This window comes from Perca fluviatilis, chromosome 15 (genome assembly GCF_010015445.1).
Source record: "Perca fluviatilis chromosome 15, GENO_Pfluv_1.0, whole genome shotgun sequence".
Lineage (NCBI taxonomy): Eukaryota > Metazoa > Chordata > Actinopteri > Perciformes > Percidae > Perca > Perca fluviatilis.
Window position 1 is genome coordinate 4,347,649 of NC_053126.1, and position 15,600 is coordinate 4,363,248.

The following is a 15,600-nucleotide window of genomic DNA, read 5'->3' on the forward strand; positions in this document are numbered from 1 at the left end:
AAGTAGGACAGTAGAAGGAAGGATAGATTAGGTCCAAAGAAGCCGACACAAATGTCACATTTTCGGTAGAAAAAAAAAATTCTACATAAAGAGGAACCCCCTGCAGCCCCCAAAAGTACCCCTAGGGGTACACGTACCCCCATTTGAGAAACACTGCTCTAGCGAACAGGAGCTAACTGTGATAGCAGTTGTTGAGCTTGCTAGCTGCAAAGAGTATGGGATGCTACTGTCATGAAGAGTGACCTAAAAGACTTTGGAAAAGAAGAAAAAATAACATGTCCCAGCATGACTCTCACTGCTCAAATCAACACAGACACAAATCCTTCAGCTGTTTTGAGCTTTATTGTTTTAAAATCATTTTCAAAGCAAAATGAAAGAGCGCATATGAACAAATGTTTTTTTTTATATGTAAACAGTGGCCCTAACCAAGGCCCTAAATAAACTGTTCTCAACATCCCCTGACATCAAATAACAATAACACTCGGAGAAGATAAATGTGATTTTTGACTTGAAGTCTCCAGTGTAAAAAGTGCATGGTGGCCCGTGCAAATACAACACACAATTTCATTTTTAAGGATAACTTTGAAACTACTTTTTAAGGCAATACTCAATTCATTGTTAAATACAATACTTAATGATGCTAAATGATGGTAAACGTCAGTTACATCTGAGTAGTCCAGCGTTGCCAACTCTTTTCCGATGAACGTAGCTAGCAAGTTCAGTGGCTGTGCTGGCCGACTGCCTGTTTCTCACACCGCAAGAGGAGTGAGAGAGACCCTGTGCTTTTGGCAGAAGAGCCGTGGACTGTGATTACTCCGAACTGCATGCATGGGAATGAATTACAATATAATAAACATAAGTGCCACTTTTCATCACTCCAACTGCTATAATTATTCTGAATCATATTTCTCTATCTGTATTAGTGTCTGTATCTAAACCGGCAGTGACAGATGCCGCCCACAAAGAGCCTGGGTCTGTCTAGGTTTCTGCCTAAAGGAAGTTTTGCCTCACCACTGTTGCACCAAATGCTAGCTCGTGGGAAATTGTTGGGTCTTTGTAAATTATAGTGTGGTCCAGACCTACTCTATCTGTAAAGTGTCTTGAGATAACTCTTGTTATGATTTGATACTAAAAATTGATTGAAATATACAATATAATATATCTTACTTTTTTCCTGATGGTCTAAAGTCACATAATATGTTGCTAACTACTTTTTAGAAATAAAGTCGCTAGTGAGTAATGCCTACCATACGCTAGAAGACTCTGACAAGACTTTGAAAAGACTACAGTCTGACACCATCTCCCATCATAATGTCACTGAGTTTTAAGATTTTACCACAGCGCTGACATCGGATGTGTCTTTCACACGCCGGATGTCCCTCTCCTCTTGCTATCAGTGATTATGATTGGTTAAAAAGTAATAATATCTGAGAATAGATAGGCAGTGCAGCCAGAGCATTCTCCATCACTGTGGCGATAGGTCTGGCAATGTGAGACTACGTCTGGGAGACTGTGGCAGTGTTGTTGTGGTTATGTTGCACTGGGGCCCGCTCATGCATCGGCCTCGGGTAAACATAGGTGCCCGTCCCATCCAGCCAGCTGCTGGAATCGTAGCTCGGCTTCGTCTCCTCCTCCTCCTCTTCCTCCTTCTCTTCGCTGGATGCTGCCTCATCGTCCTCCTCTGAGCTACTCTTTTCAGTGCTGTCTCCCCTCACGCGAGACTGTTCATCTTTCTCATTCCTAATGTAGCAGAGGCCGCACACCCTCAGCCTCTTTGTGGGGTGAATGTGGTCTATCACGGCTCGATGCTTGGAGCATGCTTTGCAGACCAAAAAGCCACATTTTCGACAGTGATGTCGACGCTTGGTCGCAGTGAACTTGTCTAAGCAGCGCATGCATTTATAGGCGGCCTTGTCGGGGATCCAGGTAACAGCAAAGGTGGAACCTGGTTGGCTGCTGCCGCCCTGCAGCAGGTTTGACTGGCAGTCTTGGATGTGCTCCATCCAGGCCCGCTTCTCCTTGCTTGAAGAGGCAGACACATAAAAGGATTTGCGTGGTGTACGCATCAGCCATTGGTTTTTCAGTAGCTCACCATCCTCCATGTCCTCTAACTGGATGTCCTCTGAAATGACAGTGAAGATGGCATATTAAAAATAAACTATATGGTATAGTCAAAATGCTTGTCAATTTCATGTGCTTTCCTACCCGTGAACTTGCCATTTCTGCACAACCAGATTATAGGCACACATTAGAGTTGAATGCAGTTAAATGAACAACAAATCAACAAATCCCAACTTCTTTAGCGGCATCCATAAAATGAAGGTGAACGCTATTTCATTTAGAGGTGTTTTTGAGTTTGTTCAAACTCAAAAATAATTCCACAACAGTCTGTGAAACAGTTTAAAAATATATATATAATCTACAGAACTGTTTGCTCAGTTGAAAGTAGTTTAAGTGGTATATGAATATGAAATTCCATTTACGTCCATTGTAATGCTGTAGCAGGTATCTTGGAACTTCTGCACATGAATGCAAAGTCGTACAAAGGTAAGACCAAAGCAATAACAACTACTTTGTCTCTATAGCTTGTATAGAGCTATAGATACACATTTTAGTTTGATCATGATCCTTCTCTTTAGAGGACATTTTCTGTCTGACTGGATGGAATGGAATATGATTGTATTCATACAGGGGCAGTGCACAATTAAACCTTAACCTTGTATAAAAAAAAAAAAGAAGAGATGCACCAGGATGTATTACAATTGCCATTTTCCGAACTTTATCGTGTCTTTCCTTTCATATTCAGTGTCACCACACCTTCTTAAACATTAAATTCAATGTATGACATCAATGAAGAGAAAAACAGAAACAGAATTAAAAAAAAAAATGTCACTCCAACGTACAAAAACATTTTTTGTAAGTGACGATTAACGAAGATACTTAGGGGAAATGTAGTGGAGTAAAAGTATACATTTTATTTAGAATATGTAGTGGAGTAAAAGTGAAAATTCCCAGAAATATAAATAGCCTAATGAAGTAAAACACAGATACGTGAAAATGAAGTCCAATAACAAAGTATTTGTAGGCTAGCCTACTTCGTTCCATTACAACAGGGATTCCCAGATCAGGATCAAGAGAAGCAGAGACGGGTTTCTCACCTAGAGGGACCACTTTCTGCTTTCTGTGCCAGCGGCCGTTGAGGAAGACGCTGCCGTACACCAGCACATCGTTGAAGAGGAAGAAATCCTTCGGCTCGGGCTTCCGACGCCCCTGCTTCATCAGACGGCCCTCTCCCATCAGAACCCGACCCGGAATGGATAGGGGCGTCCCTGCTGGACCAAAGGAATTCTCCACGGCCTGGATGCGCTCCCGGTTCTCCCTCTCAAACGTTAACGTGGCCATGCTGGAGACCTAACATGAGCTACGGCGGCAGGCCTCTTATAAAGGCTGGTTTTCTGATGACGCAGTGGGAGTCCCGAGGTGAGATTGAAGATAAACACGTTAGAGAGGTGTGGGGCATGTTGAAGCATATTATTTAGAATTCTATTTATAGGCCCGTAGCAGTGGTGTAGCCTAGTCTAATGCAGTGGTTCTCAAGCTTTTTTCAATAATGTTCCCCCTTTGAACAGTTTTTTTTAAGCCATGTACCCCTAACCAGCGCGAATAATTTTTGGTAGAAAAAAAAGTCCAAGTCTATATGTAAAGAGGAAGAATACAGCATGTCAGCGATAGATTGTACCTAGAAAACATTTAAATGTTGATGAAAAAGGCGAAAAGACTTGGGAAAAGACACAATTATGTTTGATTAAAAAAAAAAAACACAGTCGGAAGCAGGAAGGCAACACTAGGGCGACAAAAAAATCCAAAAAGCGACAAACTTCGAAAGAAATTACAAAAACTTTGAAAAAAGCCGAAAAAAACTGGCAAAAAGGCAAGATTAGGTCAAAACAAACGACAAAACCTTCAAAAAAAGGTGACAAACTTCAAAAACAGCGACAAAACCTTGGAACTGAAAAACATTTTACAAAAAATCTTACATACCCCCTGCAGTCCTCCAAAGGAGCCTACCCCTAGGGGTACACTACTCCGATTTGAGAAACACTGGTCTAATGTATTGTAGTGGATATACTGCACTGTGTATGTATATGCTTTTGGTGGTGGTGGTGTGGGTTGTCCTCCCCCAGGGAAGTTTTGAGCATCAACAACATCATTTCCTGTATTCGGATACACTTTTATTCACCAATTTACGGCAGAAATCCCTTTATTTAGCCTATACGAAGAATAAAAACACAGATGACAATTCAAAATATATCAAAAATATAATGGAAAGTAGGCTATGTTGTTGCATGTCATCGAGCATTGTTAAGTGGGTATGGAAATCCTGGAGCTTTCTTAGTGAGTATACTGCGTATACCTGCGTATCACGTAGACTACACCACTGGCCCGTAGCCAGCCTATTGGAAGGGGAGGGGTTCCTTTTTGCAGTTTTCCCCTCATTTTGTATTTAATTATGAGATTCAAATACGTCATTTTGATGGCCTTGGCCTCACAGACTTTGCTTTGAGTGCAGAAAGTTAGTTGAGTGGATTGTTGAAGCATTAGACGTTAGATTGTCCCATGTTGGTAGCCAGTTAACACATTCACAGAAATGGGCTTTTAAAGCTTTAGTGCGTAACTTTTTGATATGAATGAACGTCCGTTACAGTCATGCCGTTGCCAAATGAGTTGTAACAAAGCTAATTAAGACTATCAGCTCCACACAACTCTCTCTGGATTTCTCAGTATGACTACAGTATGTTCAGAAGATAGTTACCTCTTCTGAAGAGTCCATCATGTTTTTTAAATCCTCCGAGTCCTCCTTGGCTACTAGCAACTGCGTGGAGGAGGGGTGGGGGTGGTGGGTGATCACAGAAGGCTTGTGTCATGTGGACGTGACAACAGTTTTGTTGTCATTACTTAGAATTCCTCATGGCAGAGACAGAAACTACGCACAATTACTATAAGAGCATGGTGTGGATCGCCTGGCACAGGGCCTTTAGGGCGTGTAAAGGCCTTTTTATAATCGCTGTTCCCGGCACCAGGTCGTGCACCACTCTATTTTTTTTCAGCGGTGCACGACAAAGCGGAAACAGGAAGCATGGACGAGTTCTCTCTTGTAAACTTCCTGGGTTAAGATGAGTTATTTTATGGTGAATGAAAGGCTTGATCTGACCAAGTAGGTCATCGATTCGTTGTGCAGGCATTCTGAAGTATTCAAAGTGCTTCTCTTCGTCTATCATCCTCATTTGTTTCACAAGGATATTGAACTCACCATATTTATGTCTGGCGTTATTCAAAGGACCAACATTCCACCTTCTTTTTCTTCGTTTCTCTGCAAGCAGGCTCAAAAGCAGCTGTTCTTCATCCATTCACTCCTATATCATCTTAGCCACTGTTGACATTGACATTAATGCTGCTGCCAGTTCTGCTGTTGTTTTTTTTCTTCTTCTAGTCCGTAGAAATAGCAAAGTTGGTAGCCTTTCCTCAGTTCCTCCAGTCCAGTTTCCTCACCTCTGTTCAGGAGAAGACTGCAACTAGTGTCACGACCACCACGTGCAAGTATAAATAGTTACGGCGCTCCCATGACGTCACACTGTCGCGCGATAGGCCTGGACTGGTGAGTATAATGAACGCTTAAGAATCCACTTTTGCTAGTTTGGCAGTGGAAAAGAGGTTCTGTGTGCCGGGCGCATGGTTCTAAAGGGTTGTACTTAGTGTCTTCATTAATTCATAGGTGTGTTTTGGGCGTAACATGCAATAAACCAGAGTGTCATCTCCCATTCCCTTTAAAAGCCAGGCGCATTTGGACCTTGGAGCATTGCTTTTATGATGGCAGATTTGCTTAATATTTTTATTTTTAATCTTTTGCGTGCTGCGCATCCCTGTGTGTGTAACAAACTAAGTACAGACAGCATGCTCTTTGCCAACAGTGATGCTATTCCAATGTAAACATAGTATGTATCTGCGGTGAAGCCAGACCTTACTCCACAGCGCTGTGGAGGTAGGTCTGGCAATGCAAGACTAGACAAACTAAAGCTTGGCCAGTCAGTTCATTGTTCGATATATATATATATATATATATATAAATCATTGCTCAGAATATAAAATAAAGCATATTTCTGAAAACCATCTCTAGAATCAATGTCAAGAAGGTTAATGAATAGTTTGATGTTTTGGGAAATACCAAGCCTGGATGCCATCCGTACTTAGCCCCGCCCACAACATTTGAGGTCGGGGAAGTTCAGTCTGGACTTGATCCGTCGTGGAGCAACTATTCTCGAACCAGAGCTGTTCGGACCAATCAATCAATGTCAGGGCGGGCTTTATACGATGATGGACAGATGATCAACAGTAACGTAATCAACCACGTCACCAAAGAGCACTTGGGTTGAATTCGTTTACAACAAAGATGGCTGCCATCGCGTCTGTTATAGAAGATATCGACAGCGCATTCATTTTAAAAGAGGAACAGAGAACCGCGGTCACGTATGGATACACATCACCACACCCGTCAGCACGACACGGAAACTGACACCTCTGCCTTTGCTGTCTCCGTTGCTGTGATTGGTTGTAGGTCTATCCAATTGAGTGCAGAGGCTTTTTCTTTCCTGGTTCGGTTGAAACATGCCCCATAACCACAGCCCACTGGAGCAGCATCTCGACTCATATTCTGACTAGAACCTGAGTATGACCACGTCAGGCTAGGAAATACCCTTAATTACTATCTAGCTGAGAGTTAGATGAGAAGAATGAGCCCACCGTCATCTGTATATATGAAGCTATCGCCGGCAGCCAGTTAGCTTAGCTTAGCACAAATACTGGAAAAGTGGCTAGCCTGGCTGTTTCCAGTATTTGTGCTAAGCTAACCGGCTGCTGGCTGTAGCTTTACATTCATACTGGAAAGACACGATAGTGGTGTCAATCTTCTGGAATTCAAAACTCAATAAACAGTTATATGAACATCAACACAATATTAGGATGGCTTTATATTGATTATATAAATCTATTTGTATGGCTTATATTCATATTACCTCACACAGCCACTAATATATAGGCTGACACGTACGCAGACATTGTTATGATATTTCTTGTTGTCTCGGGGTTTCATTTGTTTATTTTCAGTTGTCTTGATCTGTGAATCTTATCTGTGTTTCTTTCCCGGTTATCTCTGTCATGTCCTTATTGCACTTGTGCAGAGAACCAAAACCAAAATGACAGAGATATGGAGACTGGAATGTAGGATATAGCAAAGTAGTTTCATCATCTGTGATTGAGTCCATGATAGACTTGTCAGACTGGAAACTCCAGCTGGGAACATCGAGGCCAAGTTGGCACAGAGCCTTGCTGCACCGCTGATAGCTGCAACAAAACAGATAAACACTTCACAAGAAGCAGCGTGTCAGGCAAGAAACAAATCAAGTCAACACAAAATGTGCTGCGGAGGCTCGTTGTTGGGTTGCATGTTTAAAGGAAATGAATAAGCCAAACTTAGAAGCCACTTTCAGTATCTGCCTTCTATGTGGAGCCAAAGTGAGAATACAAGAGCTCCAGTTGGGCTGGTGTGTTATTTTTTTATTTAATTTTTTTCAAAGATTTTTTTGTATGGCATTTGTAGGCCTTTATTGGATAGGACAGGTTAGAAATGAAAGGGAAGAGAGAGAGGGGGAATGACATGCAGCAAAGGGCTGCAAAGTGGTATTTTTTTCACGAAAAAGACCACTTTATCTTTGCTAATAAAGTGTTTGATTCATGCTGATGTATGGTTTCAGACATTTGAAGTATTGAAAGAAAACAAATACCGCAGTAACTCTGAGGTCCCCCCTGTTGAAGATCTCTGAGCGAAACCTTTCTATATTTAATTCTGTTTAATTCTGTTCAATTCTGTTCAACAACAGGGACACCTAGTGGCCACAACTTGTCAAAGCAGTTGCATTAGTAAGTGAATGTTATGATAATGTTCCAGAGTCACAGGTTATAAAAGAGCACACACAGCAGAGTTTGATTTATGTGTATTTTAATGTCATCGCACTACTCTACAGGCAAACAGCAATAATAGAATTATAGAGAGAATTGTGTAGGTCTGTATGCAGGATGGGAAAATACATTCACATGTTATTCCTCTCACACATCTGCTTCCATCTTTAACCCCACATCTCTCACTTTTTAATGTTTGTCAAAACTTTGAAACACTTTTTTGGAAAAGTATTCTCGTGCTTATTTTGTGAGTGGCTTAACTGCAAAGAAAATCGGTCGTTGCGGTTTGGCTTCTAATAGGGAATGGGTCCGTAGTAGGCGGTGTAGGCGGCGATGATTCCCTGCGTGTCCATCATGTCCTCGCAAGCCAAGTTGGCCTCACACACTTCTCTCAGGCTGAGTGGAGAGACAGAGGGGGGGGGGGGAGGAGAGAGAGAAACACCACACAGGAGTAAACAACCACTCGTATAACACCTAAACACCCACCTAGATCAATAGCTTCCTGTAATCATGTACATATGTTAGAGCTAGATTATGAGAAAAGTTGTGTAATTATTTGGCTGGACCATTGTACTCCTCGTGCCTTTATCACTTTAGGTTTAAGTTGGTTTTCATGTTATACGTTATGTTGTGCCAGGTATTGTTAATTTCCTTTTATTTATATTATGTGTCGTGTATGTGCTTTGGCAATATAAGAAATGTCTTCTCATGCCAATAAAACTCTGTAAATTGAAAAATTGAAAAAAAAAAAAAAAAAAAAAAAAAAAAAAAAAAAAAAAAAAAAAAAAAAAAAAAAAAAAAAAAAAAAAAAAAAAAAAAAAAAAAAAAAAAAAAAAAAAAAAAAAAAAAAAAAAAAAAAAAAAAAAAAAAAAAAAAAAAAAAAAAAAAAAAAAAAAAAAAAAAAAAAAAAAAAAAAAAAAAAAAAAAAAAATTGAGAGAAAAAAAAAAAAAAAAAAAAAAAAAAAAAAAAAAAAAAAAAAAAAAGGGAGAGAGAAAAAAAAAAAAAGAGAGAGAAAAAAAAAAAAAAAAAAAAAAAAAAAAAAAAAAAAAAAAAAAAAAAAAAAAAAAAAAAAAAAAAATTATTTTAAATAAAAAATGAAATACAAAATGAATGATACGAGTTTTAAAACAAATCCTACATCAATAGAACTATATAGAAAAAATATCTTCAAATAAATAAACTAAGATCACGTAGTGACATGTGAAGTTAAACAAGTGAAATCTAAAGTAGATTACGCCCTAGGACACTTAAAAGTTGCAACACAATGCATTTTTTATGTCAACCGGTTGTAATCTTTACACATTTATATCCATTTTTAACCGATTCACGATACATCTTATAGTTCTATTAGGTGATGTGTAATACCTCTCCAGCTGGGTCAGGGTTAACTCTCCAGCAGCTCTCTTCTGCCTCACCACAGCGGAGGCCTGCTCCCTCTCCACAAACAAACCTGCACATCATCGTTACAGTCACTTTTTTTAAATTAAAGCATAAATACACAAGATGTCTATCGATCAACCGAAATCAGATGCATGCGCAAGATCCAACTCATAAATAGAAACTCAGAAGAAATCCAGAACTGTTTTTTGTGTTGAAAAAAAAACAAACATCCAGAGGCTGGCTGTAAATTAGAATCCATGCAGTGAAATATATGTTTAATGCTTTAGAGCTGGGATCTTCAACAGGGGGTCCGGGACCCCTAGGGGGTCCTCAGAGTCACTGCAGGGATGGACCTCCAAATTATTGTTAATTTTTGAAAGTTTTTCAAAATTTAAACGTCTTAACATGATTCCAACATATTATTAGCAAATATAAATCCCCACTGATGATAGGTTTACTGGCCAATAGGTAATGTAGTCACTAAGATAACCATCCACAGATACAGTTCATCCCAAAGGACTGACTGTTCCACATGTGCGTTTAACATTAAAACATGATTTATAAAACCATGCCAACAATTTTAAGGCTATTTGAATAGCTTAGTATTATATGCAAAAAAAGTTAACTGCCTAAAAGTTATTGTAGGACCAGATTAATATGCAACTTCATTTTATACAATATATGTAGTAGGGGGTCCCTGATCCATCTCTATTTCAGTTAAGGGGTCCTTGGCTTAAAAAACATTGAACTTTGTTAACCCTTGTGTTGTCCTTGGGTCAAATTGAACCCTTTTCCAATTTTTTTTTTTTAATTTTATATCAGAAATATGGGTGTATCATGTGGACGCACCGACAGTTTTGTTGTCATTACTTAGAATTTCTCATGGGTGGGGGAGACAGAAACTACGCACTAGAGCTTTAAACTGTCTTTATTCTACATTTATTGTAGATATCCGACTAGTATTAAACAAAATGTTAAACTAATAATATGTTTGCTATGATAGTTTTTTTTTCTGGAAACCTCAGATGCATTCAAGCCAGACTGGGAATCATCTAGTTCAGTATTCATCTTTGCCTCCAAAAACAACAAAATAGCTTTCTTGTAAAAATACATAAATTGTCCATAATTAAAATACAGGTTGTAGCTTGAATTTTGCATGAAAACTTTATATTTACGTGTGTTAAAATAATGTTCTCACTCATTTGATCTAATTAAAGAAATGTATTTACAGTATTAATGTTGAATTCAACAGTTCTAAAAATCTATTAAATAAAAATAGTTACAGGTTTTTCATGTTCTTTTACCATAGACATACAAATTCAAGGTCAATATTTGTAATCTTTTTGATATTTTCGTGTTTTTTTTTTGTTTTGTTTTTTAAATACAGAAAAAATCTGACTGAATAATTCTGTAAAATTAATCCTTTTTCTTTTTTTGTTTTTACAGTGTATATATAAATGTAACAATGATCATACAGTCAAAAACTATCTTGCTGAATCATGATCTTACCCTCCTGAGCAGGGTTGTCAGCAGGCTGGGAGCCAGTGGAGGCATCTGTCAAGCATGAGGGGAAAAATATAAATAATTCTCATGTTTATTTTATTATTTTCAATACACAAAGCGTGATTCAGTTCTTTTAATGCAACTATCTGTCTTTACTTAAGCCAGTAAAAAACATCAAATCAGTTTGCCAGACCTTTAGTAGTAATAGCAGCTTTTAAACTTTTCTTTGCAGAGCAATGCATACTTGAAATAATTACATACTATAATAAAGAGTTTTTCTAACATATACTGTTGTGCAGCTCCTACCTGAAGTCAGACAGACGACAGCCAGGGAGCAGAGAACCAGGACGGCCAAAGTCTTCATCTTTCAGCTTCTTTTTTCTTCAACAGCTCTGTCACTCTTCTCTCTCTCTCTCTCTCTCTCTTTCTCTTACACACATAAATGCCCTCTCGGTTTATACATGTGGCCCTCGCTATGTCATGGGTATGTGATTGGTTAGGGAATCATGTATCACACACCCCCCCGAGAGATGCACACCTCCACAACAAATCATGTGTGTTTATGTTTGCATAAATGGACACACAGCAAGGAAATGTATACTGTCAAAGAGTGGCAGGGGCGGAGCAAAGGGGGTGGCTTCTGGGCCTCCAGCCCCGAATGTTTTCTCAAAAGAACCAAATCTTTTAGGGTTTTAAAAAAACTTTCATTTCCCCTCAGTCTCTTTGACTGGGTTGGCAAATCAATGGAGCAAAAAGTTCTCTTACTGGGAAATATCTCCATTTATTGAACTGTGAACTCTAACAAAAATAGGTTTGAAGATTAGTAATGCTGTACAAGCCACATTCCTTCCCAACCTACCTTATGTTCAGTTCCAACGTGATATCATGACTTCGTGTAAACATACACGCCACTTTCTAAAGCCAAGTGGTGCATGTTATCAGTATGCATTATGAGCTATCTGCGTGTAATGTATGTCTACGCGACAATGGGACGTTGCATTTGGAGCTCAGGTTGGGTTTAGGAAAAGAAAAACCGGTTCGGTTTAGTAAAAGATGAAAGCAACGGTTGGGTTTAGGAAAAGTGACACGCGGGACACGATCCCCGGTCTCCTGGGTGTAAGTCCTGTGTTGTTTGACCCATCCTCCACCCCGACCAACCTCCCTAAGCGGATTTTCGCCCTTTCATACTACTCGCTACGGCGTAAATTGACACGCAATTGCAACGTAATGTAAGTCAATGGAGGCCAAACGGCGTTGATAAACACGCTAAAAAGCTATTATGTGTCTTGATAACACGCCAAAATGGCGTGTCATACATACGCCACTTCATGAGATCTGTCTGTCAGTTCAATTTATGTATATAGCAGGTTTAAAAACAACCAAAGTTGACCAAAGTGCTTAACAAGCTCAAAAAACCCCAAATGGATAATATATACACAAACAATACACAATACAAAATAACCAACAGTAGAAAAAGGTCAAGGTGTCAAATCTCAACGTGAATCCAAAGCCAACAAATAGAAGTGGGTCTTAAGAAAGGACTGCGGTCCGAGCAGTTCTTGTATGAATAGATAAACTATTCCAGAGGTTTGGAGCTGCCACTGAAAAGGCTCGGTCAACTTTATTTTTTTAACCTGGATCTGGGACATCAAGGAGAATCTGATTGGAAGACCTCAGTGCATCGACAGGTGTGTGGACATGTAAAAGCTCCGATAAATAGTCGACAACTAGGGCTGCAGAATTAATTGAAATTTTATCGAATTCGCACATGGACTAGTGCAATATTCAAATCGCAGGGGTAGGGGGCAATATTAGTTAAAGGCAAAATATGTGTGAAACCATTCTAAATTAAGTATTTTGGTGCTGCAGAGACGTCTCATATTAAAAATCCTATCTTACAAAGTAGAGAATGTATTTGTTTGGTACAGATCCTCATTTTAATTCTTGTGATTTTAATATTTTTCAAAGGCAATGAGAATAACGATATAAGAATGATCATTCCCTCCAATATCACAAATCATATCGCAATCGCAATATCATTCAAAATAATCGCAAATATCGTGCAGCCCTATTGACAATCCATTTAAAATCTTCAAAACAAGCAATATAATTTAAAAAAATCAATCCTGAAATGGACAGGAAGCCAGAGGAGCGAGGCTAGAACTGGGCTTACGTGGTCACACTTTTTAGTCCCAGTTAAAAGCTGAGTTGCTGCGTTCTGGACTAACTGTACCCGACGAAGCTCAAAAATAGTAATATTATTATAATTATTGCACCTTTTGTAGGTGGCAGGAGTGAAAATGAGTCATCCTCAACATGTGTTGTGTTCTGGTTTCAGAATGATGAAGACAGCTAGAGAACAGTTAGATACAAAATAGGATGTTTTCTTTGCAGCAATGCTTTTTCAACCTTTTTTTCAATAATGTAGCCCCATTGATTTTTTATTTTTTTGTAAGCCAAGTAAGACCAGCGAAAAACATTTTTGTAAGGAAAATAAGTAAAAGTAAAACATTTCAATGTTACATTTAAAAGTTAGTATCCATCACTTAATTAATTCATTAAAAAGTATAAGTATTTTAGCAACTATGCATGACATATTTTTAAAGTTGCACTAGGTAAGACTTATAAAACTACCTTTCTGTCATATCTGCTGAAACTGACCCTATGTTCCAGTAGAACTACATGGAGCAGGTCATTTAAAAATAAATCCAGCTCCTCTGGCTCCACCTACAGCCTGTAGTGCAATTTGCAAAAATCCACAGCTCCCTGTTCAAATGCACCAATCAGGGCCAGGGGGGGTGTCTAACTGCGTGTCATTCACTGCTCATGGACAAGCATTCATTCTCCCTTGTGGGGGGAGGGGCTTAGGATACCGTTTTGGGCTTTAGCAGAAAGGGGGGAGGGACTGAGAAGTTGTCGATGTTCAAATTTTTTGGCTAAATCCTGGATCTTCACAATCCAGCACCTTTAAATTAGGATTATGCAAAAATCTCACGTACCCCTTGCAGTACTCCAAATTACCTCTAGGGGTAAGCGTACCCCCATTTGAGAAACACGGCTCTACAGGATCATTGTTTTACTTGGCAACTATCATGTTTTTCCAAAATGATGTTCAGATTTTTAGGCATTTTTAGTCTATTATCAAATGGCTTGAAAAATATTGCAAATAGCTGGAACATCAAATAGCTGCCGTAAATAGACGCAACCCCCAGGTTTGGGCTGAGCCCCGAATGTTTACAACGTCTGGCTCCGCCAGCTGAAGGGTGGGTATTAGGTGATGAAAAAACTAATGTGGGTGACAGTTTTTTTTTTTTTTATATAGGGATGAAGGAAAAGCAGTAAAAGAAATGAAGAAGAAATGCTTAAATAAACGCTATCAAGAGATGTAGAAGGATGTGAAAACACATCAGCGGACTACTTGCTGTCAGTAAGAAAACATCGAATGAACTCTTAGGAATGCAATGCCAGCTGGCAGCCTGGAGAGGTCAGAATCTTACAGCAAACCCACACACTTCTACATATAGGTCACTAAGTGCACACACAGCAGAGAAAAGCATGTAATACAAACTGAAATGGAAAAACCGCCGTTCCACATTATGCAACATGATTTTCATCCGATGGCCCTCTCTTTTATTGCAAACCGCGGCGATTTCCTACATAAAGGAAGCAACTTTTAGAGACAAACCCAGTGTGTTTGAAGATGTGTGGAAGGGTGATTTAAAATGTGGAAAGATGACAAAAAGGATCAAATGACAAAAACAAATGGGTGGTTTGCCAATAAAGGGGCAGAACGCTTCATACAGCGGCGTGGAGCATGTTAATTAAAACACAACTCGCCACTGCTACTGTTTTTGTAATCTTTGACCACTTTTAAATCTTTCTGTATTTTATTGGTTAATTAGAAAGAAGCTGTCAGTACCTGATGCAGTGTGCAAAAACTTAAGAACCCAAATTTATGATATGAAAATGTCCTGTCAGTTTTACTTTTTCTCTTCTGCGTTTTCTTGATGCTTTTTCTGACTGGATATGTTTAGATTCTGGACCGGTTCTGACAGTATGATATGGGGTGTAATTTGACCGTCTGGGTCAATTTGAGTGCCTTGTCTCGTTTCAGAGACAAACTTCAAGGATTCAACCTCAGGACAACTTTAATTGTGTACATCTGCGGCCTTGTGGCAACATGAAAAAAACCAACATCCAGTATGACTGTGCCATGCTGAGATCTACTGCATGCTGAGCAGTCTTTGTTTGTGTGACTGTCTGCAGCAGCAGCATTAGGCGCCGATACCGTGGGTGCTCCGGAACTCGAGCACCCACGGAAAATACTGAGCACCCACGTGTGCCAGACTGCCAGTAGGCTACATTCATTTAAAATTAAACATTGCAGTTGGTGCTAAGTGGAGCGTCTGTCATATTGTGATTGGTTATGTTGCTGTCAGTCCCCTGCTCCATATCCTATCCACCAATCAGAGCGTCTCTCGGATGAAAACGCCTCAACATTTGGTAGCGAGCTTTGTGGGCCTAGGCACACAAGTCCACACAGTAAAAACAGGCAATTGACCGCCTGTTTTTACTGGGTGGACTTGTGTGCTATCTTCATGTGACCTCGATAGCCAGGCCTACTAATTCATGTTTAGCCTTAGGCTACTAGACAGGTGGCATTGATTCATTAATTTCCCACGAAGCTGATCGTGGTTACATGT

The 15,600-nt window shown here is 39.4% G+C and overlaps 2 protein-coding genes across 2 annotated transcripts; both read right to left on the minus strand.

Annotated features, from left to right (window-relative positions):
• Nucleotides 1-323: 323 nt before the first annotated feature.
• LOC120573904 (pleckstrin homology domain-containing family F member 2-like) lies at nt 324-3,446 on the minus strand. Its single transcript, XM_039823818.1, has 2 exons — nt 3,159-3,446; nt 324-2,122 (listed from the first exon to the last, which is right to left on the minus strand). The coding sequence occupies exons 1-2, from the start codon at nt 3,400-3,402 to the stop codon at nt 1,497-1,499; spliced, it is 870 nt and encodes a 289-aa protein (XP_039679752.1). The 5' UTR covers nt 3,403-3,446; the 3' UTR covers nt 324-1,496.
• A 4,590-nt stretch (nt 3,447-8,036) lies between these two features.
• On the minus strand, nt 8,037-11,329 carry LOC120574889 (bone gamma-carboxyglutamate (gla) protein). The gene is made up of 4 exons (XM_039825390.1): nt 11,204-11,329; nt 10,904-10,948; nt 9,380-9,464; nt 8,037-8,409 (listed from the first exon to the last, which is right to left on the minus strand). Exons 1-4 carry the CDS (start codon nt 11,259-11,261, stop codon nt 8,307-8,309), a joined length of 291 nt encoding a protein of 96 aa, XP_039681324.1. The 5' UTR covers nt 11,262-11,329; the 3' UTR covers nt 8,037-8,306.
• Nucleotides 11,330-15,600: the final 4,271 nt, after the last annotated feature.